Source organism: Protomyctophum bolini (genome assembly GCF_963924005.1).
Source record: "Protomyctophum bolini genome assembly, chromosome: 20".
In the NCBI taxonomy this organism is placed as follows: Eukaryota; Metazoa; Chordata; class Actinopteri; order Myctophiformes; family Myctophidae; genus Protomyctophum; species Protomyctophum bolini.
The window spans coordinates 25355276-25379508 of NC_137881.1; the positions used below are offsets into that span (position 1 = coordinate 25355276).

The following is a 24233-nucleotide window of genomic DNA, read 5'->3' on the forward strand; positions in this document are numbered from 1 at the left end:
CTGCCCCTGTGCACATTCTGCACACCATGCCATTACTGCAATATGCTTCTTCACAGTTACTTCATCATAGTTACACACACTATTAATGACTACTGGAGTCCGGAAGTATTGTTGTTTTTATAGTAAAATATTATTAGTGTGCAAAAATATACCCATAGGCTACTGTAATAACATTTTACTCTATGGCTAAAGATGTAAGAACAAACCGGGGCTCGCAACTCACTTGTCAGACAACTAGGAACTGTCTTCATAACAAGAGGTTTATTATTACGCAGGATATGTGGTGAGGTCTGCTGGTAAAACACATCTCACATTGTGCACACAGTGAACGTTGTTTTAAAATGACACCTATATGCAAAGTAAAGTCAATGAACATTTGAAAGACAATATTGAACAACGTGAATAGAAGAAATGCAAAAAATGGTCATGTAATTGCAACTTTATATATAACATAAGAAACATCGTTATATAATGAAGATGGAAAAAATACACAAAATAAAGAATATTGAATAGAATATAATTAAGTATAAATAGTACAATACGTTAAGCTATTAGTTACACTATTTTGGATGAAAATTGAATCATTATAATATTGGCATTAGAAAACATCAGGACACAATTTTTTTTAAACATATGTTTATTGATTTTCCTTACAGTACAAAGAAGTATTTTCAAAACAATTGACATATATTCCCCCCCCCCCCACATCCCCCTGGCAGCACAAATACAAACAAAATCTTATCACGAAATGTTTTGGTATGTTTTTATCTTTCCTCAACATGACAGGTGTATTTTCTGGCCATGTAGGCGATGGTGAAGACGAGGACGATGGAGAGCACGAATCCAGTTCTGCAGATGGAGAGAAACACCAGGATGTTCGTCTGGTCACGGCAGTCCCTTTCCTCATCGCCCAACCTGTTATTTGAGGCCACAGCACAGTGGTAAGCACCAGCAGTGTGGACGACGGTACAGTTCAGATTAACAGTGTCTCCTGGTTTCTTCTCTGGAGGCTGCTGGACAATCACTTGGATGCTGGAAGAGGAACCTCTGACATGGAGCGTGATTCCTTCTTTGAACTGAATGTCATGGAGCGTGATTCCTTCATTGAACTGAATGTCACTATACATCTGCATCCCACAGTAATACACTGCAGAGTCTGACAACCGCACGTCCGAGATAGTGAGAGTAGTTATTCCTTCTACTGAGAGTGAGACCACGGAGAAACGGGGATCATTTTTTAAGTTCTCAGACTCCTTATTGTACTTCTTCTGGGACACCAACAGCTCAGGTTTCTCTCCGAGATCTTGCTTGTACCAGTGGACTGTATGGAAGTCTTCTAGGTGGAAGGAGGGCAAAGTCACGTTGTCTCCGACATCGGCCATAATGAAACGCCTCTGCTGTTCTAGCACTGATAACTGAGCAAAATTAACTGGAAACAGAAAGAAAATGTATTTAAATATATTTACAAAAAAACAAACATTACTTTTAGAATGGATGTTTGTTATGGTTGTACAGTATAGGTTAAATGTGTGTGGTGTTTTACCTTCTCCCCACAGAAGTAGACACATTAAATGCAGGACAATCGTTGATGCTGCCATCCTCTTCAAGTTTTGTCTTGAGTAGAAAGAGTTCACGGATGTAGGCTTGTAGATCTTAAGAGTTGTGTGCGGCTGCGTGTGATTGGCCAGCCGCCAAACTGTTTGCTTTGTCTTGCATTGATGTCACGAGAGACAGGCAACAAGTCTATATGTGGCCCAGGCAACAGTACAGTACAGTACTTTTTAATTGTTCCACCACATAAATCTAGCACCAAGTGTACAGTATATGATGTATGCAAGCTATTGAGATACTGTTTACATATAGTTAGCTATGTTATTTAGATAGTACATGTGTTTATGTTTATACAAATTACATTTATGTTTATGTTAAGTGTGATAAGGCAGTGGTTCTCCCAGGTGTCCTGGGGCCCGGTTCTATAGGGGGTCCCCAGCAAAATGTGCTAAAGTATATTGTGTTGTCGGTTAGTGACTTCCTAAAGGAAGGAAAAGTGGACTCAGAAATACAAACCATTGACTTTATCCCGCAATATGAGATACTTTGAGTTAACTTCATGCATGCCTTACCGTGTAATAATCCTATTCTAGTTGTTTCCTATAGGCCTACATATAGGTGAACCTACCTCCTGGAAGAAGACGACAATTTAAGTTATTATTGAAGCTGCAACCCCTTCCCCCCCACTTACCTGACAACGCTGAATTCCGCTGTGATTTTGTACTAAATTATGCCCGTTGGGCTGATGTTGGTTCTGGCTCTTGTCTTGGTTTGGCTCAGATGCTACAGTGTTAATATAGCATATAAATCAGTTGAACCACTTTAAACCTACCTACAAATACATACATACCGGTATATCAACTTGGGGGTTCTTGACATCAAAAAGTAGAAAGGAGCAATGGAGGGCAGGCAGGCGGGCAGGCGGGCGGGCAGGCAGGCAGGCAGGCAGGCAGGCAGGCAGGCAGGCAGGCAGGTAAGCAGACACCCAGGGGTCCTTGAGTGGTCCCCAGCAATATGAGTGCACATATCATCACAATCAGTCAGTATAATCACCAGAATCAGCCATTTCAAAATTGTGAACGTTTTGTATGCAACACAAATCGTATAGGTCTGCCGCAGCCAAATGCACATTAATTTGGGGGTCCTTGACATGAAAAGGTTTGAGAGCCATCATGCACTGATCTATACTGTACATGGGGTTCAGTAGCTCTGGACTCTGACGTCAAATTGTATGCTCTACATCGCCAAACCGACTTTTATTAGGTTCTAAAATAGGAGTATGAATCGGCCCTATTGCGTTGCATTTAGAGCTATGTTACTGTCAACTTCCGGGGCTCACATGAATGCAGACCTGCAGCCTCTCGTCTTTAGCGTAAATTATACAAATATTATATTACAAGTGGGTTTTTTTTCTCTCTCTAATGTTGAGGAACTGAAACTAATATGCTGAAATGAGCATGACAGCACACCGTTAATAGAAGATTTAAGAACGGATTAATCACATTAGAAATATCATCAGTTGTGCTGATTAGTGATTAGACAGAGTTTTGTCAGAGCAGCAGCATTATTTGGCTTAGGAATGGAACAAAAAGCTCCTGTATTTTAACATCAGTTATTATGGTGGTACTTGGAGAGGTGATACTTAAAAGGGTACTTGGGAAACAATGTAGATTTTAGACCCCCTCAGTCCTTTGAGGGGGTTCCAGGTGGTCCCCTGCAGCTAAATGACAGATCCGTCTTGAACACATATATAGTAATATAAAAAATCCAAAAGTCGGTCTCCTGGTGGCGCTATAACAGGCCGTTCTGGAACATTTGGGGCAGATCAGGTTCATCATTGGCATCCAGGGAGGGAGTGTGTGCAAAATGTGGCATCGACCACAGAGGGTTTTTTTTCGATGAAAGAAAACCTCTATACGAGAGTCGAAATGTTTGGGCTAGTGGTTACCAAAGAATATGCTGTGACTGTGTATACCGGTATCAATGCTGTATTTATGTAGGCTACATTATAGCCTACCGTAATGTGGTATAAACATCAACAGTTGAGCTTCTAATCTAGAGCCTATAGGCACTGTTAGGTTAAATCCATGTACAAGTTTAATTAATGTTTTATTTAACTCCCCCAGAAACTTTTTTTTTTAACAGAGTAGAGCAGATGTAATTTTCTGTGAGAATTTGGTGAGGGTTTAGTTTCCAGGACAGGAGGGTAAGGCTTGGCTTAATGGCTTTGGCTTGGCATTGGCGTGCGAGCTTGCTCATGAGTCATGACTATCAAGTTTATCAACGTGTCAACGTCACATGGCTGGTTAGAGGCCCGCCTACTTACACGCACACACAGGCACGCGCGCACACACACTGCGCACACGCACACGCGCGCGCATGTGCACACGCGCACGCACAATTTCCATGACTAATGAGGGGGAAGTTCAGGAATCTTTACTGACAATGAATGTCCCAACTTGTACTCGTCAGCACTCTGGAGTCTGGACTCAAGTCCGGATACTTTAGTAACAAGCCTACACCTACTGTAGACTGTAGTAGCCTACTGTATGTGGAAAATGCCGCACGATAACCATTTTTTCACGATCTGATTCCGATTGGATTGCCTGTGCGTGGATCAAAAAGTAAGTGCATGCTGCTTTTGTGTTTCATCATTACGTGGCCACAGCACGCTAACCGAAGACAAGGAGCATATTTGCCATTTGCCAAGAGTTTAATAGAGCATGTTGGGAGTTGCACTAGTAGCCTATTAAATATTGATGCATGTGCTTTCATAAACCAACGTTTGTGTTATTTGTGTAGCCTACTGCACGTTAACATAACTTGTTAACCCTTTGTATATATATATATTATGATACCCTTTGTTTATAAACAAAGAGTATCATAATAGGCCAAGGCTATAGCATTTTGTAGTGTAGATTATTTATTAACATAATTTGTTGTCCGGGCTGCAACAGAGCAGTTTATTACTTACATGTCTATCAGTAAACAGTTGGCCTTAGAGATTATCTCTCTCTCTTTGTTTAAGCTCTGTATTGCTGATAACATACCGTGGCAACCAAAGACAGCTATGAGCTATTACACCACAAAAAAGAAGACCTCGTAGACAGCATTTTCAAGAATTGCTGGCTATAATAACGTCTAGACATCAGTGTGGTGAGTCACACACACACACACACAGACACACACACACACACACACACACACACACACACACACACACACACACACACACACACACACACACACACACACACACACACACACACACACATTATAACACTGGGCTATGCCTTTCTAAACCCACATTTGACACGTTACTGTCAAAGGGCCAAGGCCCTTGAATGATGGAATATGATTAAGGATTACTGGTAAGCTCACATTATCATACATTCACTGGCAAAAAATAAATAAATAAAAACATCTTTGAAAAAGAAAAAAAAATAATCTGAATTATTTCGCGGACCTCCTGGCTATGCGTCGCGGACCCCCGCGAAGTGAAGACAAACCAGTCGTACTGGCACGCACAGGTAAGGCACAGGTGCGCATGATTACACTGGTTTACTTGATCAACACTGACGTCGAGGTGGAGAGGTAGTCTCTTCACTCAGAGAACAAAGGTAACAAAGTAACCAAACGTTATCTATCGTATCGAGACTATCTCTCCACCCAACATATGTATGGGGAACTCTGTACATATGTACAGAAGCGAAGCTGTCCCACAACCCCAGAGACGACACCAGTGGGTGCCTAACCCAGCACACACTGAATGTTGAATTGTTTACCACATACTGGTATGTACTGTAACTGGTATGTACTGGTATGTACCGTACTCAATGAATTTTACAACCCCTGGAATGTCCAGATAGCCAGACGCCATCCGCAGCCGAATGCTCGGGCACTAGACGCTACCCAGAGCCCGGCGCGCAAGGCGCTATGGCCAGAGACCACAGGGGTGAAGGGCTGCCCAAGCCAGCCCACCAGACGCAAGGGTGGCTTGACTGGTGAAGGTGACAATGACACCCACCGCTGAGTAGCATGCGAGACTGACTCCCCAAAGGGAGCGGATGACGCATCAACCCCATGTCCCCATGGTGGGACTGGTTGGAGCCCTAACCTGAGCTCCTCTGAGCCTCAGGGCACCCTTCGGGAAATGCAGTCTGCAGGGCCTGCGCTCCCGCTCAAGTAAGCCCGCCGGACACCCGGTCAACTGACTGTTGAAGCCCTGTTCTCAGAATCAGAATCATCTTTATTGTCACGTCACAGTTTTACAAGTAAAAGAGTGGGTGAACTTTGTTTTTGTGCATAGTTGCTGGCTGCCATACCACAGTTAAACAGGTAAAACCTGATAAATAGATCTCAGATAGAAGGGCACCTCACCCTAACCTAAGCCCATGAGGCAGCAAGGCCCTGTGTGGAATGTACACATATACTGTATATGCCCACCTATATGCCTGCTGGATTGTTTTGCAAGCCAATGAGGGTGGCCAGTCTTGCAGACCATCTGCCTAAGACAGCCCCATTTGAGGCCCTGACAGGGCCCAACAGTGACTGAAACTCTACTTCACCACCCTGCTTATAGGAGGGTGGGAAGGGTGCAACTCAATAGACTGGCTCGTACTCCGATCAGGCCGTAGGGCGGAATGCAGGGATTGGTGCCAGCACCACCTAAGCATTGCCACGTAGGAAGCGGCAGCATCCCTCATACACAGGGACATTCTTGTGGCTGACACTGTTAACAGCAAGAATGCTGTCCTGCGAGAAGCCATTACGGCCCGCCGTGTCACCAGATCCCCAGCATAGCCACACGATTACAGAGTTTCATCATTGGCATCTGTTTGCAAAATTTGGCATCGACCGGGTTAACGGTGCCAGAGATTAGCTGGTAACAGACGGACGGATGGACGCACACACACGGACTCACGCACACGCGCGCACGCATGCACATACATGCACACACACACACACACACTCGGCCTGGTGGAGACAATAATAGGTATTTAAAATGGATACAACATTTGACTGTGTTCGATGGACCATGGTAGGAATGGATTTAAGCCATGAATGTTTTTAGAAAAGTCACAGGTATCTTTTAATCACGATGGTATGATGTGCGTGACATTCAAACATAATATCTGATCTGAGAAGCTGTCAGACATGACTGCGTGTTCAGGCACACCATTCAACACGGTTCAATAGTTTTTCTTCCTGGCTGCACCTTTTGACAACAGACTCCAAAGTCCATTAACTGCGTATACATTTATTGCATATTGTGCAGCACAGACAATCAAAACACGGACGCGTTTCGGCGTAAAGCCTTCTTCAGCGTGTATCTGTATTTTCCCCTTCTAAGCTATTTAAGAGGAAATAATAAAATATGCAACTTCTCCTTCATGCCGTTACATGCAGTATTAACATTGAGGACACATGTCAGGTGATGTTATGGCAATACCACAAACCTGCTGAACCATCAACACACATCACATGCAAGCAGTGTTGCATAACCAGTTATCTCTACCCCAAACCACTCCTGTGTCATGGGAACAGTCTGTGCCCTATACACAGAAAAGCTACTCTCATGCAAGTAATTGACAATATAAAGTGACAACACCAACTTTGATGAAGCAGTATTGCTGTGTTTTCCAAATATACAGTTTTCTTAATTTCCTGAAAACAATAGTCTCTCTGGGCGGTTGGTGTGGTAGGCCTACTGCGTGTCAATTACTTGCATGAGAGTAGCTTGTCTGTGTACAGTAGGGCACAGGCTGTTCCGTGACACAGGAGTGGTTTGGGATAGAGATAACCATCTAGCCTACCTACACACACACACACACACACACACACACACACACACACACAAGCACACACAGTAAATTACAGTTTGCAAGTTCCAACAAGTAGAGACAGAAGTGGAAGAACCCCTCTCTCGCTCTCTCTCTGTCTGCACAAGCTGCCTCTCCTCCACCTCATCAGGTGTGCCCTGTGACTGTCTCCAGGATTGAACGGCTTCCAGGCACTTCTTGGGCAATCTGAGAATCCCATCGTCAAATATTCGGGAAAACAGCGCCTCCCCTGTTGGCAACAGTCTGTCTTGAGAGACTACTTCTTGGGTAACCTTTCGTTGGGCATTCTCAATACATGACCGAGCCATCTTAACCTGCGTCTCTTTATCTCAAGGGACATATGAGAGCTGCCCGTCTTCTTATACAGTTCGTCATTTGAGATATTATTTTTGTTTTCTTCTTTAAAGAAAAAATAGTATAACATTATGCACACTGCAGCAAATACCTAACAACTGATGTGTGTACCTGTAACGTGTTTGTTTGTCAATGATGCTAATATTGTTTGAGCATAACTGTATTACAATTTGACAGATTTATTTTACTGTTTTACAGTTAAAACAAGAGCTGACATGATGTCCAAGGGAACCCCAGTGTCTGTCAGCTGTGAGTTCTATTAAAACTCAATGTCTGCCAAGGACTTAATTAACTGCTTTTTTATTAAAATAGACAGAATCAGCAAAATTATACTGATTTGGTTATTATTGATATTAATGAATATAACTTTTCATTTTCCAATCAGGGAACAGAACCCCAACAGACAAGAACAGAATCCCGCCAGACCAGAGAATTGTTCTGATTGGGGGAGGACATGGTGGGCGAAGTTCAGTGGGAAACATCATCCTGGGCAAAGATGCTTTTGACACAAACAGAAGAACAGCTAGGAATGTTGTGAGACAAGAGTCAGTGTCAGGAAGACAGGTTACTGTAGTTAACACTCCAGGATGGAAGTCTGCTTGTCCCCTAGGACTGACCCCAAAACGGACTCAGCTAGAAGTCCAACAGAGTGTGTATCACTGTCCTCCAGGACCCACTGCCTTTGCCCTAGTGATTCCATTAGACACCCCAAATGATGGGACATGGATGTCAGTAGAGGAGCATATGAGTCTTCTCGGTGACCAAGCATGGAGAAACACCATTGTGGTGTTCACTGTAGCTGATAAAGAGAAAATGAGACCTGTCAGAGATCTCATTAAGTCAGATTATGACATAAGATGTCTCACTAAGCAATGTGAAGACCGCTTCCATGTTCTTAACATCTCTGACAGAGGAGATGGAAGTCAGGTTACAGAGCTACTGGATATGATAGAGCAGATGGTTAGTAATCACTATGAGACAGAAAACCACATCCTCGAGGACCTAAAGAAGATGGAGAAAACTATCAGAAGAAGAGAAGAACAGAGGAGGGCAGACGCTCAAAAACAAACAACTGGACTTCCAAAGGGCATTGGTATGTATTGTTTTACCTTGTCAAAAATAATATAATATAATAAAATAATATTTTATGTACATCTTCTGTTGATTTCATTTATATCAATTACATTCATTAGATATTACTAATACTACTCGTGGCTATGCATGTTGGGCACAATAAAAGTCGGGAATATTATCTCTTCTCTTATGCCTATCGCTCCTTTTCATGGAGCATAGGCCGTTGACTACAGTTCGCCTGAGTCCTCTATCCTGGGCCTTCTTTTCCAGCTGTTTCCATGTCAGTCCACACTGCTTGATGTCAGTCTCAAGGTCCCTGCGCCAGGTGTTCTTCGGCCTCCCTCTCTTTCTTGTGCCTTTCTTGTGCCTTGCGGGAATATTATGGTAATCATACAATATGGTCCTCTCTACTACTTCTCGTACTGTACATTCTGTTTTCACACATTTTTCTTTGAATTTGATAAAGATGCCTTCCTTCTCCGTCCCCACATTATACTGCCTTTCCTCACATCACAATCTTCCATATTATCACATTTGCCCAGTTTTTGTTTATTTATATTGGCTATGCAGCACAAACATTAAGTGAAGCTATTCACTTAAGGTCAGGTTAGCCAATCAGGGAGTTATACTGGCTAAGCAGCTCAAACGTGACATGACAAACCAGCAAACACACACCAAGTTTGAAACCATTTGGTTGGACGTTTTCCGAGTTACAGAAGCCACACTGCCAAAGCAAGAGCATAACTTGTATTAACCTGGATATGGTGTAATTGTTCCTTAAACAAAAAGGCATCAAAGTGAAAGTAAACAAATGTTTTTTCTCTGACAGGAATGAAAGAGATCAAGATTCTGATGATCGGAAGGCGTGGGTCTGGGAAGAGTTCGACAGGAAACACTATTCTGGGAAGAAGCGTTTATAAAACTGGTCAGAGGTCGGCACAATGTGAGGTGGGATGTGGTAAAGTGGCAGGAAGACATGTGACAGTGGTGGATGTACCAGGCTGGCACTACAACAGTCAACTACAGGACACTTCAGAGATGGACAAACTGGAGATCCAGAACTGTATGAGTCTCTGTCCTCCTACTGGCCCACATGCTGTTCTTCTCTTGGTTCCTGTTGATCAAGCATTCACCAAAGCACAGAGAGTGGCAGTAGAGCAGCACATGGCACTTCTACCACAGGGAGTGTGGCGTCACGCTATTGTAGTGTTCACCTGTGGAGACTGGCTGGGAGACGGCAGCATTGAGCAACACATTGAGACCGAAGGAGAAGACCTCTGCTGGCTTGTTGACACATGTGGGAACAGGTATCACGTCTTCAACAATAAGAAGAAAGATGACACTCAGGTCACCAAGTTGTTGAATAAGATAGAGGACATGGTGGCAGCAAATGGAGGGGGACACTATGAAGTTGATGCAGATGTTTCACAGAAGACATCAGAGAGGAAGAGCAACATAGAGGAGCATGTCCAGACTTTCATGACCAAGACACGCAAACAAAGCACTGCTCTGAAAGCTCTCTTTGAAGGTGATGTTTATACAAATCTATCTATCTAGCTATCTGTCTGTCTTATCAGTATCTTATCAATATGTCTGGTGACGTGAAGAGGCTCACAAACGGAAGACCAGTAAAGCAGCTATTCTTATTTATATAATCTATTTAGGTTAGACATCCCTTTCTCCTCAAACGTTTGGTTTGCTTGAAATCATCCTTTTGATGTCCCAGACACTACATAGCATTTGAATCGAAACTCCTGCACAGCGCTTCCCATAACCGAAGGAGACTTGAGCTATGCTTGTATCCACTAACAAAACGGGTTTAAATTATTACGTCACTCCTTCCTTCTGTGAAATCAATCCACAAAGGAAATACCTCATCCATGCAGCTTGGATGATTTCCGGGTTACGGTGGAGGACAGAGGATGGTAGAAATGTGAGAATTGGAATCTCTAGACTCTTGTGAGCACGTATTTTTCCTGAGCTCAGATTATTTTTAATGGTTTATTGCGACAGTAGGTCGCAGTTTACTATGAAAACCTGCAAAACCAGTCAGTCCAGTCCGTCCGTCAGTCACTCCTCGTGACACGCTCTGCTACATATATGGCCAATACAGAATTCATTCCATATGTTGATCTGTCCTCATCAAACCCTGTACACTCAAGACACTGCCACCGCTGCCACCCTTAGATCTCCATATATGGAGCTGACCTGTTCTGACATTCCATATGTTGATCTGACCTCACCAAACCCTGTATACTCAAGATATGGCCAGTACAGAATTCGTTCCATATGTTGATCTGACCCCCCCCATGCCAAAGCGCCAGCAGTCTGCTGTATATCCAATATCCTTTTATTGTGTTTCCCTTGCTTAATGTTTTGTATAAAGCACATTTAATTGTTGTTGAAATGTGCTGTACAATTACACTTGCCTTGCTTAGTATGTAATTATTATTCATATAATACAGCTGATGAGACTGTGGATCACAGGCCTTACAGTCGTTTAATTGGTCTTAAGTGAACTAACGATAATGAGTTTGTGTCTGTCAGGAGAACATCAGGGTCTACAAGATGTGAGACTGATGTTGGTGGGTGGAGAACAGTCTGATCGAAGTGTGGCTGGAAATCACATCCTGCAAAAAACTATGTTTATAGAACCTACACACAAGGTTAGTAAAATGATATGAATCTGCTGCAATCTAGCACAAGGCCAAGGGGGCTAGCACCGAGTTATGGCCGGTATTTTGTGGGGTCGACACTTAAGGTTTTTGCTTAAAACCTACAAAGTATTAATAATTCTGACTAACATACAGTAAACCTTATATTTCAGGAGTTTGAACCACAGATTGCAGAAAAACGACACAGATCGGTTGCTGACAGAAATGTGAGTCTGGTGAACTGTCCAGACTGGTCCATTCTACACGGACTGAATCTGTGTTCTCCTGGACCCCACGCAGTCCTGGTGACTGTTTCTGCCAGGTCCAGTTTCTCTGAAGCTGACAGGAATTCATTAGAAGAACACATGAAGCTGCTGGGGGAGAGGGTCTGGAGACACATTCTAGTTGTGTTCACATGGGGATGGTGGCTCGGGGAGAGATGTGTTGAGGAGTACATCGAGGCCGAAGGAGAACCACTGAGGTGGCTCCTGGAGAAATGTGGCTACAGGTACCATGTTCTCCAGTTCTCTAACTGGGACATTTCAGAAGTAACCAAATTGATGGAGAAAATAGAAGGCATGGTGATGAGGAACAGAGGCCACCTGGACGACTCAAGAGAACATTATTTCAGAGACGAAACACACTTCCTGGTAGGGCATGACACAAGACGGAAGACACTGACTGAGAGACGATTTACTGCAATGGAATGGAACAACCGAGAAGAAGAATGGAAGAAGACAGAGGAGGCATTGAGGAGGCGAGACGAGGTATGGCAGAGGAGAGAGCAGAAATGGCAGTGCAGAGAAGAGGAATGGAGGAGGAGAGAGGAGGAGATGATAGAGAGGATGTTGAAGTTTGTGGTGAAGGAGTCAGAAGAGCCTCCTCTCAGGAGAAGGAACAGCATGGTTCGCCTTCCTCCAAGCAGTGAGTATCAGTGAAATTGATCTGACTTCAATGTGATCATTCTTATAGTGACCTTTCTTAATAAGATAAACACTTAGGAAAAAGTTACATACACTTTAATCAAGATTTGTGTTTTACTAAGGGTGCTTCTGGTTATTATATAATTTTATTGTCGCCATTATTGTTATGGATAGTGACAATAATGATCAGTTGCTGTTCTTTCTTCTTTTAATAATATTGTACACGTCTGTTGTCTTCTGTTCCAGTGAGTGGCGGAACACCCTCTGAAACAGGAAGTGCATGCTGCTGGTCACCTGCCAAGGTTTCTAATTGGCTGAATCAATGTCCTCGACGAATGGACTCTTCAGGATATGACGCAATGAGTGAAGCTTTCAGCCCGACAGTGTCACTGCATGGATCATCGTGGAGTATATAGCAGTATTTCCTGTAGGACAATGGGAGTTGCCCTAAATGGTAAATGGTGCATTTATATAGCGCCTTGGGGCTTTACATAGATTGTGCATTACATTCACCCATTCACACACCAATTGCGGCGGAAGCCATGCAAGGTACCAACCAGCACATCGGGAGCAATTTGGGGTCTCTATACTGTACTGTACTGTCACTGTACTGTACTGTATAAGTAAAACCCCAAATCATATATATACAGTTCATATGTGTATGTGTGTTAGGCTGCGCAACAGTGACACTTGGTTGTGAAAACCAACCAAAAGCAATTTTTGTCCTCGGACACAGGGACACAGCCAGCCTGCCTGCCAGAGACACACATAGCTGTCTATAGGAGTGGTTCAAAAAGAATATCATGATAAGCCAGAACATTTTTGCACTTGACACCTTACTGCTTTCTTGTAGTAGACATACTGAGCAGTGAGCAGCAAGCATGTTCAGAAGACTTGATTGGTTGAAGTTTATTCATTATTATGTCGTTGTGTGCTTTCTACCAAAAACCCAGTGTTTTATATTATATTATATTTATGTGTATTTTTCATTCTTCTTTAGTACAAATCTCTTAGTTAAACTATAGTGGACTATTTGGACAGCAAATTTTGATTTAGTTTAAGTCATAGTCTTTTTGAGTAAAATGTAATTTAAAATGTCATATTTTAGTCATCTGAAATGTTTGTGTTAGTCTATAGTTTTAATTTGACTAAAATGTATTTTGCTGGTGCCTTCACTGCCTTGATGGCATCGATAATGATTTTACACATGCTGAAAATAGCCAATCTCAAAATGCATTGCAGCGCAACGCGTTGTGAGCTTGTAGATCTGCTATTTTAGAGAAAATCGTATTTTTTGTTCTACTGGATCTCTTCTCCACTATAGTCCCTTCCTAACATTTGTTGACGAAATTGTCAATGTATTTAGTTTCTAGTATCTATTTAGTCATCATAGCTTAGTTTTAATGTAGTCTTTGTCAGTGAAAAAAGGTAAAAGGTAGTCGCCATAGTTTTAGTTTCTAAGTTACACACCAACATTGTTCTTGTGAAGCAGCTTCACCATTGAGGGAGACGACTTCACCCTCAATGCTTCTGTACAAGCTCTGTCACTTTGTTTTGTAGTTGCTTTGTGTACTGTATAATTGTACTGAGTTGAGAGGGGAACTCAATTTGTTTAAAACAACCATGCAGGAGTTATTAGTACTACTTAAAAAAGTATGCGTATTTCTGTTGGTGCTGTGAAGCTGTGGAGTGGTTTGCCAGAGATTGTTTGAGTGTAAATGTAATGCTTTTTTTTAAAGGTTCAAACAGACTATATTGGAGAAATACGTACGGTATGTTTGTTTTGTTTGTTTATGTTCTTCACAATTCTTTCCTGTTAAAAAGTAGTAACCTGTAAAAAGGATAGGCTATAGGTACTAATATAGGCTACAAGCTTAATTCTGCCTAGACCTTTTCGATCTGGCTAAAATAAAATGTTTTTTGTAGTCTAATGTCTCACTGTGCATTGTTCAGAGTATTGAAATAAACCATTTATTTATTCGTTAATTCATATTAATTCATTTGTATTCAATTCAAACTTTATTCAAGACGCTCACAGGGGGGTCCATAGGGCGGAACACATAAAACATAAAAACACAAAAGTAAACAAACTATAAATAAACTTATTTATAATAAACTTATCTCTGTACATACAGGCTAGAATGCCAGTGGCTCCACAGCTTAGATGCTCTTAGCAGGGTTATAAAGTGCTACAATGATGCTGTTCACAGAGTGTTAACCTGCGCATAAATCTATACATCAGGTTTCGTAGCACAGCAGGGCAAGTGGGTACATTTATTTCTACAAACATTTGACTGGCTCTACAGCATCTTGGGGCTTTGAGCAGCAGTCTCATGCAGTCATTATAGGCCACTGTCATTTTTTGCAGGCTGCCCTTTTCGTAGTGTCACCACAAGTGGGCAGTGTACAGCGGAGTACAATAGGCTTTAAAAAGATTTTCACTGGAACAGAGCAGAAATTAAACTTACGTATGAGTGTGTTGGCTTGAGCATACAGTAAGTATTGTGTATTAAAACCTCAAAAATATACAATTTAAAAAATATAAACTGCAACAAAAGTTCAGAAATGCAACTTTGGTCCTTTATTTCTCCACTTTGATGATACCAGTTGGTATTATGTTTTATATAATTATAATCGTTGTCACCTGTACAATGAGGTAGGCTATATAGTCTGTATAGATTGTAAGGATCGGGCATTCGTCTAGATGACTATTTATATGCATTTGAAATATTACCTTGTGTTGTCCTTGCTTACTGTAACTCGCTCTGGATTAAGAGCCTCTGCTATAAAAATTCCTAAATTGTACAAGTTGTCTAAAACATTCTGTCCATGTCTCTCGCTGTCACTCAAGTGACTACTGGCCAATCACAGCGAGTGTTTTCCGGCTGCAGGGGCGGATTTACTGTAGGCAAAGGCAGGCAGATGCCCAGAGCTATAAAGCAGGGGTTTTCAACTGATTGTGAACCAGGGACCACCACCTTGACTAAGGATCAACCTGGGGACCACTGTTGTGTTGCAATGGGATATGGGCTAATATTAGTGCTTTCGTAACACTTGTTATGGAATGCATCCCATGTCTGTTTCTCAAACGATGGTCCACAGACTTAACTGATATACAGTACTGACACATGTGGCCCTATATCTTGGGCATGCCTTAACCTTTATCCCTAAACTTTTTTTCCCATATTTTACTATCTTGAAAAATATTTTATATATATATATATATATATATATATATATATATATATATATATATATTACAAATGTTAAATACGTACATGATGACATGATTATATGCATGGGCACATTTCCCAATAATGATGACTCAATCAGGCAAGCTGGTACACTTCACCCTTCTTAAGATTCTAACTGCCTTTTCTGTGGAATTTCTTAACCTCAGACTTCCCAGTAATTCTGATAACATTGACACACTTGTGCACAGACGTTTAGTGCACACACACACACACACACACACACACACACACACACACACACACTCTCTCTCTACAGAGACAATCGGGTTTCTATCAGCTATCGAGGATCTACCAACAACACAGCTCAAAAAATTCATAGCTACTGAAATCAATTTGCATATTACGCGCATAAAAAGCAGCTGCGGTATCTCGGCAAAAAAATAAATAAGGCTCTGTTTTGACACTTACATTATGACGCCATTATATTATATGACTTTTTTCATATTTATCTCTCATGTAGGCTCCATTATATCTGGTGCAGTGCTTGTGGTTCATGAAAGTACAAAATAAAAGTGTATGTTGTCATCATTTAGCAATCATCTATCTATTGTAGGCTAACAATATATGCTACAGCAACATAAATATACATTGTATTTCGGACTTTCGATCGGTAAGTTCTGTCTATCAATCGGGGGGGTGCATACTTAGTTTAGACTAGTCATTGGTTAGACATGGGTTAAGGTTAGGTTTAGGTGTGCTGCCCCGTGGGAGTTTAACCAATGACTAGTCTAAACCAAAAACTGTCTAAACTAAGTACTGTGAGAGAAACTACCACCCTACCACATCCCCTCAGTGACAGTTTGTCCAATCACACACAGCCGTACGAACCTCTTAAGATGTGGTCAAACTTTGTAAACTCTTTCCACTCAAGAGACAAACTTGAAGATGATGTCAGCATCAAAGACCGCCTTGCATCTAATCTGTCTACTTCTATGGAGAGAAGGTAAAGAAAAATACATTCATTTTATTTATGTTTTTTTCTTTTACGAAACAGAAAATAAATTAAAAAGAATCATTATATACAACATTTATATATTTCTTTTTGCAGTTCATTTGTCTCAGCTATCAGTGCTAGAACAGCAGTTTATAATGGCTGATGCTGGGGACAACGTGACTTTGCCCTGCGTTGATCACAGCAGTGGCACCACGACCTACTACTGGTACAAGCAACGCTTTGGAGATAAACCTGAGATGATATTGTCCCGGAACAGGTACAATCCAAAAGCTGTTATGTCTGAGAAATTTAAGAACTGTCCCCGTTTCTCCACCGTCTCAGGAGAAGGAATAAATCATCTCAATATATCAGATGTGCAAATGTCAGACTCTGCAGTGTATTACTGTGGATTGAAAATACACGGTGACATTCATTTCCAAGAAGGAATCACGCTCCATGTCAAAGGGTCATCGTCCAGCATCCAAGTGATTGTCCAGCAGCCTCTAGAGAAGAAACCAGGTGATTCTGTGACTCTGAACTGTACCGTCCACACTGCTGGTGCTTACCACTGTGCTGTGGCCTCAAATAACAGGTCGGACGATGACGAAGGTTACTGTTGTCACCAGATGGAGATCCTGGTGTTTCTCTCCATCTGCAGAACTGGATTCGTACTCTCCATCGTCCTCGTCTTCACCATCGCCTACATGGCCAGAAAATACACCTGTCATATTGAGGAAAGATAAAAACATATTTTCATGTCGCTTTGTTTCAATTGTGTCCTGATGTTTTCTAATGCAAATTATAAAATTATTATTATATTATAATAATTCCATCATCATCATTAACTAATGACTAATAGCTTAAAGGAGAATTCCATGCTAGAAGGCTTTCTTTGTAGTTGTTACGTCCCCACCAATTTTGTGCAAAAGCGCATTATTGGCTATTTCCCCAAATATAAGCCCTCAATGAATTGAATTGAATTGCATTGAATTGAATGGGGCATTGGGTTGTTGTGCTAAATCGCTTATTTCCAAAGCTAAAACATTTTTTTAATATCCTCTCTTCATAATGTAAATAGTATCCCAAGCGGCACACTTTACTACTTATTTTGATGGAATTAAGCAAATTAGCACAAAAACCCAACCCCCATTGAGGGCTTATATTTGTGGAAATAGCCAATAATGCACTTTTGCACAAAATAACACCTGGACCTCTTTGGTGAGGACGTAACAACTACAAATAAAGGTAAGAAAGCCTTCTAGCATGGAATTTTCCTTTAAGCTTAACAGGCTCTATGAATAAAAAGGTATTGTACTTTATTCTATTCTATGCTATTCTCTTCAATATTCTTTATTTTGTGTATTTTTTCCATCTTTATTATATAACGAATTTTCTTATATTATACAAAAAGTTGCAATTAGATGACAATTTTTTGCATTTCTTCTATTCACGTTGTTCAATTATCGTCTTTCAAATGTTCATTGACTTTACTTTGCGTATAGGTGTCATTTTAAAACAAGGTTCCACTGTGTGCACAATGTGAGATGTGTTAGCAGACAAAACAAAACTTTGACAATGTGGTGGATATGTTGGTTTTGCTTCTTCAACATTGCAACAAAGATTCATGAAACACAGGAAATGATGTTGTAATCCAAAGTGCAGTGGACTCTGCATGGCAGGGGCGTCCTCCTCCCTGAGCCAAGCTTGCGCCTGACCGCATACCTGTTGTGTAGGATTGATGTTGGTAATCGAAGCACCGATGAGAGACACTGTGGGTCTTCAGATGAGCAGTGACAGCGTTTGGGTCATCAGGTGGGCAGGCCCTCCTTCTTGGGTGTTTCGCTGACTGGCCCACGACACCTCCAGAGGGTTCAGCAGTGAATCCCAGGGTCCCAGGTTCACTCCCTACTAGATGTCACGACTCATCTGAAGGCCCATGTAGGGTCCTTTTTCTTCATCCACAGCCACTGACTCCCCTTTTCAGCAGCCCTGGAGAGGTCCTTGATCGCCTGCCGGTGGGCCTTCCCCCGTACTCCCATCTCCCTGAGTAGCTTAGATGTTGAGGTAGCTACGAACCCTCTGCAACCTACTTCCACTGGGCAGACCTTCGCTTTCCAGCCTTGTTGTTGAGCATCTGCTGCGAGATTGGCGTACCTCAGCATCTTCCGCTCGTAGGCCTCCTCCACTGCACCCTCCCAGGGCACAGTGAGTTCGATGATGAAGACGAGCTTGAGCGAGGCTAACCACAGAACCAGGTCTGGTCGCAGGTTGGTGGATGTGATCTCAGCTGGGAAGCAGAGTTTTGTGTCCAGGTCTACCAGCATCTTCCAGTCCCGTGCTCTGCCAAGCTGCCCGGTGTCTGGTTTTGCGGTGGTGCTGCTTGCTTTACCCTTGCCCTTGCCCTTGAACAAATGGTATTGGCTGCCAACGGGATGACGGGGGAGGAAGGGAGTTCACGCTTGTCCGGCGACTTTCCAGCACTGCTGCAAGACACTTTAGCACCTGGTTGTGCCGCCAGGTGTAACGACCTTGGGTGAGGCTGGTCTTGCATCCCACTAAGATGTGCTTCAGTGTTGCTGGACTTGGACATAGAGGGCACGTGGGGTCTTCACCATACCACTGGCTTAGGTTGACAGGAGAAGGTAAGACGTCGTAGGCAGCCCTGATGGTGAAGCTCGCCCTGAATGCCTCCATCTCCCACAGATCTTTCCAGGAGATCTTCCTCTTCTCCACTCCTTCCCATGCCATCCACTGCCCTTGCTTTGCCTGCGCAACAGCCTTTGCGCGCCTTCCTGCTTCCTCTTCCTGACGTACCTCCTGGACCACCAGCTTGCGTCTCTGAGATGGGTTGGCCTTGCTCCAGGCTGGTGTACTGGCCCCAAGGCCGAGACCACTCCTCCCCTCTTGTACTCTGCCCACGATGTCCCTGTGTCTGAGTGCTGCCTTTGCCTGCTCAGTTGCGACCAATGGGGTCCACTTCCTTCCAGTGGCCAGGATGGGGGCAGCTTGGGCTACAAATGGATCGTTTGAATCCAGGAGCATCATCTCCAGTCTTACTTTGGTGCACTTGTACTCCTCTGCCAGACTGGAAATGGGTAGGTGTAACATCCCTTTTCCATAGAGCCCAATGCTGCTGAGGCACCTGGGAAGGCCGAGCCACTTCCTTACATATGAGTTGACCAGTCTCTCCAGCTTTTCCACCTTTGAGAGCGGGACTTCATAGAGTGTTAGTGGCCACAGGAGACGAGGAAGTAGTCCGTACTGCATGCACCAGAGTTTCAGCTTGCCAGGAAGCAGGGTTTTATCTATGTTTTCCAGGCCAATGACTACCTCATTGAGATGTGTTAGCAGACAAAACAAAACTTTGACAATGTGGTGGATATGTTGGTTTTGCTTCTTCAACATTGCAACAAGAACAAAGCAAAGAACTAAAAAGAGTGAAGAACAAAAAAGGTGAATGATAAGAATAAGCAACATTATGAAAATCTCATAATTACAATTGTTTGGGTTTACGCACACACGCACGCTCGCACGCACGCACACACAATGTCAATGCATACATTCAGGACAAAACAATAAATATACAAATACAATAAAACACCTAGCAAAGTACTAGTAAAATAATTCTACATTTTTAAAGATCTTTAAAAGAAAGCTAATTCAACTCTGACACGTGCCCCAGAGCCGGAAGAGGAGTCTACGTTTATATGTGTCATCCCCTCATTGACAGTTTGTCCAATCACACACAGCCAGTCAGCCACACAAACCTCTTAACCCATTGACGCCTGGTGCAACGTATACGTTGTCCTACCCTTGATGCCGGCCGCGCTCTCTGTGTCTCATCAGCTATTGCTATACATATAGCAACATAACTATAATATCACAGAATTTGAAGGTTTTCAGAAACCTTAGGTCAGGCCCTAGAAGGCGTTCCCAGATTCGGCCTCAGGCATCAATGGGTTAAGATGTGGTCAATCTTTGTAAACTCTTTCCACTCAAGAGAGAAACTTGAAGATGATGGCAGCATCAAAGACCGCCTTGCATCTAATCTGTCTACTTCTATGGAGAGAAGGTAAAGCTTTTTTTGCAGTTCATTTGTCTCAGCTATCAGTGCTAGAACAGCAGTTTATAATGGCTGATGCCGGGGACAACGTGACTTTGCCCTGCGTTGATCACAGCAGTGACACCACGACCTACTACTGGTACAAGCAACACTTTCAACGCTTTGGGGATAAACCTGAGGCGATATTGTCCCGGATCTGGTACAATACAAAGGCTGTTATGTCTGAGAAATTTAAGAACTGTCCCCGTTTCTCCACCGCCTCAGAGGCAGGAATAAATCATCTCAATATATCAGATGTGCAAATGTCAGACTCTGCAGTGTATTACTGTGGATTGAAAATACACGATAGTGACATTCATTTCCAAGAAGGAATCACGCTCCATGTCAAAGGGTCATCATCCAGCATCCAAGCAATCGTCCAGCAGCCTCCAGAGAAGAAACCAGGAGATTCTGTGACTCTGAACTGTACCGTCCACACTGCTGGTACTGACTATGCTGTGGCCTTGTGTGGGGAGATATTGTCTGACAGGATGCTGGGGGGTACAAGTAAAATCACTACAGACAAAGCAAAGATCTTCCTGGGCGTGGCACTGGTCATTTGCATCATCCTGGTCATCGTCTTGTCTTCCATCATCTGCAAGTTGAACTGGGGAACATGTAGCCATAGTGGTGAGTGTGTTAACTAAAGTCTTTATTTTGTGTGCGTGTGTGTGGGTACATAATCATATTTGAACCGAGGACCGAGGACCGAGGACCCCCCCCCCCCCCCACACACACACACACACACACACACACACACCTGTAATGCCTAGGAGTTGAGGCATTACATTTTGTTTACTCCATCAAATTCAGGGAAAAGAGAGTGCCGTTTTCCCTTTATTTTTTGACGATGGGTTCTCAGATTGCATTTTGTTTGACTCGGTTCCACAGATAAATATTGTGAAAATAGAAGATCTACAAGCTCACTGTGAGCTTTAGATCAGCTATTTTCAAAATGTTTGCCTCTTTCTATATTTCTTTGACAATTTGGCCAATGTTTGACAATTTGTTTTAGTATAGTACTATAGTTTGTTGATTTATTTTGAGGTATTAAAAGGGTTGAGAACCACTGCGCATAGATCAGTCAGGAAAGGTTATATAAACTTTGATTTAAGTTATATTATAGTATTATTTATAGCTGAGCCCACTGCCTAAAGTAAAACCACATCCAGAGTCCATGATATATATTTTATTTTCAGGACATTCAGTTGGTTCCTCTACGCCTCCTACAAACACAGGGGTAGGTGTTTTCTTCATTTATTTGTATTTTATATATTTATTTTACCTAATGTATCTTCTAAAGCTTTCCCATGGCCACAAAGCCCACACCAGGTTCTTGTTCCTCTGATCGTGATTTTCTTTATTGTTCTTTCTTTTCTTTTTTAATACATGGACCAGAATGAAGACAGCCTCCATTATGCTGCTGTGAGTCTCAGCAAGAGAGGTCCACTGAGACCACTGAGAGACAACATGGAGAGAGAGACTGTGTATTCTGCAGTTAGACAGTAAAGAACTGGCAAAGTTTGCCAGCTAACACCGAAAGTATTAGGCCTAAGGCCGATTCTAAAAACGCCTCTAAATCCTGACCTAAGGTTTCTGAAAAACTTCAAATATTTATATAGCAGGATCAAAAAATTTACATTTTTGAATACTGTACATACTGTACAGAACCCAAATATGGGTGCCCGGCCTGAGGGGGTAAGATACCAATAGGGGTTCCCGCCCAGAATGGGAAATGGGAACAGGACCTCTCACTCAGACTCACTCAGTCAGAAGTCCAGGAGATTGGTGCCATATATGTGATAAAATACATACTTGCTAAGTTGCTCCTATAACCTTCGTCACAAGTTATCCCAATTCAAAATGATACATATAGGCCGGGTTTATTACACACCAGAGAAGCTCCATAAGATGAACAGTGAGCTGTCTTTTCTCTGCTGGAGGTGTAAAAAACAGAAGGGGACCTTCATCCATATGTTTTGGTCATGCAGTGCTGTGTCATCATTTTGACATTCAATTGTAGATGCGGTTTCATCTTGCTTGGGGATTTCTGTCCCCCTTTCCCCTCGCCTATGCCTTTTTGGCACTAGCGGGGAGGACGGTTGGGACACACACCAAAAGAAATACATTGACCTATCTTTTCTAGCAGAGAATAAATGTATTACCTTACATTGGAAGTCCTCTACCCCTCCTACAGTTTCACACTGGCTAAATGAACTATCTAGTTACACACAAAATTCATTATAATATTAAGAATAGGCAACAGGACTTTTGGAATGTCTGGCAGCCCCACATGGATTACTTTGCAACTATACCCATACCGGTGTAGTCTGGTAGCAAATCTGAACCTGTACTTTAACTGTGATGTGTTGAGTCCTTTCCCTCCTCCTCTCCCCCCTCCTTTCTCTCTTGTCTCTTTTATTTTTTTCTCCCTCCTTTTTTATGTATAATTATTATCATTATGAATTATTTGTTTATTTCTCAGTTATAGACTCTATATTGTCTGTTTGGCAGCAACAACAAAAAAGTGCATAATGTAAACTGAAATGTAAAGCATATTTTTTCATGACTGTATGGCACTCTGAATAAAAAGATTATACAAAAGAAAAGACAGTAAAGAACTGATATCTACTGTCCACTGCTGACCGCTGCCAGTGCAGTGGAGAATGTTTCGTTCTTATTCATATTCCTGAGCCAATAAGTTTATGACCGGCAGAGACTGGAACAATCACCATTGAGTCTCTGCCAGTACGGCAGCCAACAGGTTTCTTTTGTTTAAAGTGGGAAATTTGGTATTTTTTTATTGGCCTAAAATATTGTCTACATACATTCACAAATCCACTTGCTGACCGGCTGTTGGTATTGAGCAGTGTTTTTATAGGGGGATCTATGTGACCATACCATTAACATCCTACTGTATATAAGGCAAGGTTTTCAAATTTTCATTATGCTTTATACTGTAGCATGTGACATGTCAAACTAGTACTTGCCCAAATGTGCCCAAAATGTGCTGACCTCATCACATTTGTGATGACGGCTATGGCCGTTTTTAGCCCAAGGAGTGTTTTTGTGAAAAACTAATATAATGCTTGGGCGAGATGAGGTGTGTAATTGATAGAAAATTAGTTTTTGTGAACTGTTCCTTAAAGTAGGGGGGGGGGGGGGGGGGGGGGAAGTTTCTGTTCTCGCTTCTTTGTGTTGTCAGTTGTGTACTTTCCGTTGCTGGAAACTAAAGTGCAGAGCGAGGACAGGAAGACTAATTATGGTTCCTGTCCTCGCTGACAAACAAACCACAGGGGCATGGCATCCTACTGTAGCAGAGATGTGTTTTCAAGATGTCCTACTTTTTATATGGCAAGTAAATGATCATGGATGGTAGTGTTACAGCACTGTTATCAATGTAGAAATGATGAATCCTATTAAAGGGGGAAAAAAACTACAATATATTATAGCCTAAAGTATGTATAGATTAGACATGTAGGGTGCACGCCATATTTCACCTCACATTGGAGGCCATGCCAGCTCCTATTGATCTTTGTTTGTG

At 42.3% G+C, this 24233-nt stretch overlaps 1 protein-coding gene and 1 long non-coding RNA gene across 3 annotated transcripts; both read left to right on the forward strand.

The window, feature by feature from the left end:
• The first annotated feature begins 4033 nt into the window (after positions 1–4033).
• LOC308335109 (GTPase IMAP family member 8-like) lies at positions 4034–13753 on the forward strand. Of its 2 annotated transcripts, XM_080792095.1 has the most exons (8): positions 4034–4175; positions 4580–4707; positions 7947–7997; positions 8134–8841; positions 9652–10350; positions 11370–11488; positions 11650–12400; positions 12646–13753. In XM_080792095.1, the coding sequence occupies exons 3-8, from the start codon at positions 7964–7966 to the stop codon at positions 12813–12815; spliced, it is 2481 nt and encodes an 826-aa protein (XP_080648221.1). In that variant the 5' UTR covers positions 4034–4175; positions 4580–4707; positions 7947–7963; the 3' UTR covers positions 12816–13753. The 2 variants fall into 2 exon arrangements, with proteins under 2 accessions (XP_080648221.1, XP_080648222.1); XM_080792096.1 differs by lacking the exons at positions 4034–4175; positions 4580–4707; positions 7947–7997; positions 8134–8841 and adding an exon at positions 9093–9206.
• Positions 13754–21135: 7382 nt separating this feature from the next.
• LOC308335515 lies at positions 21136–22208 on the forward strand. Its single transcript, XR_013966026.1, has 3 exons — positions 21136–21319; positions 21889–21929; positions 22088–22208. It is a non-coding gene; the product is annotated as an uncharacterized lncRNA (long non-coding RNA).
• Positions 22209–24233: the final 2025 nt, after the last annotated feature.

What these genes read in the sequence shown, in the direction of transcription:
- LOC308335109 (XM_080792095.1), top strand. Translation starts at nt 7,964, where the DNA reads ATGATGTCCAAGGGAACCCCAGTGTCTGTCAGCT. An exon ending in AACCCCAGTGTCTGTCAGCT is followed by an intron (nt 7,998 to 8,133) that starts GTGAGTTCTATT and finishes TTTTCCAATCAG; the next exon opens with GGAACAGAACCCCAACAGAC. An exon ending in TGGACTTCCAAAGGGCATTG is followed by an intron (nt 8,842 to 9,651) that starts GTATGTATTGTT and finishes TTTCTCTGACAG; the next exon opens with GAATGAAAGAGATCAAGATT.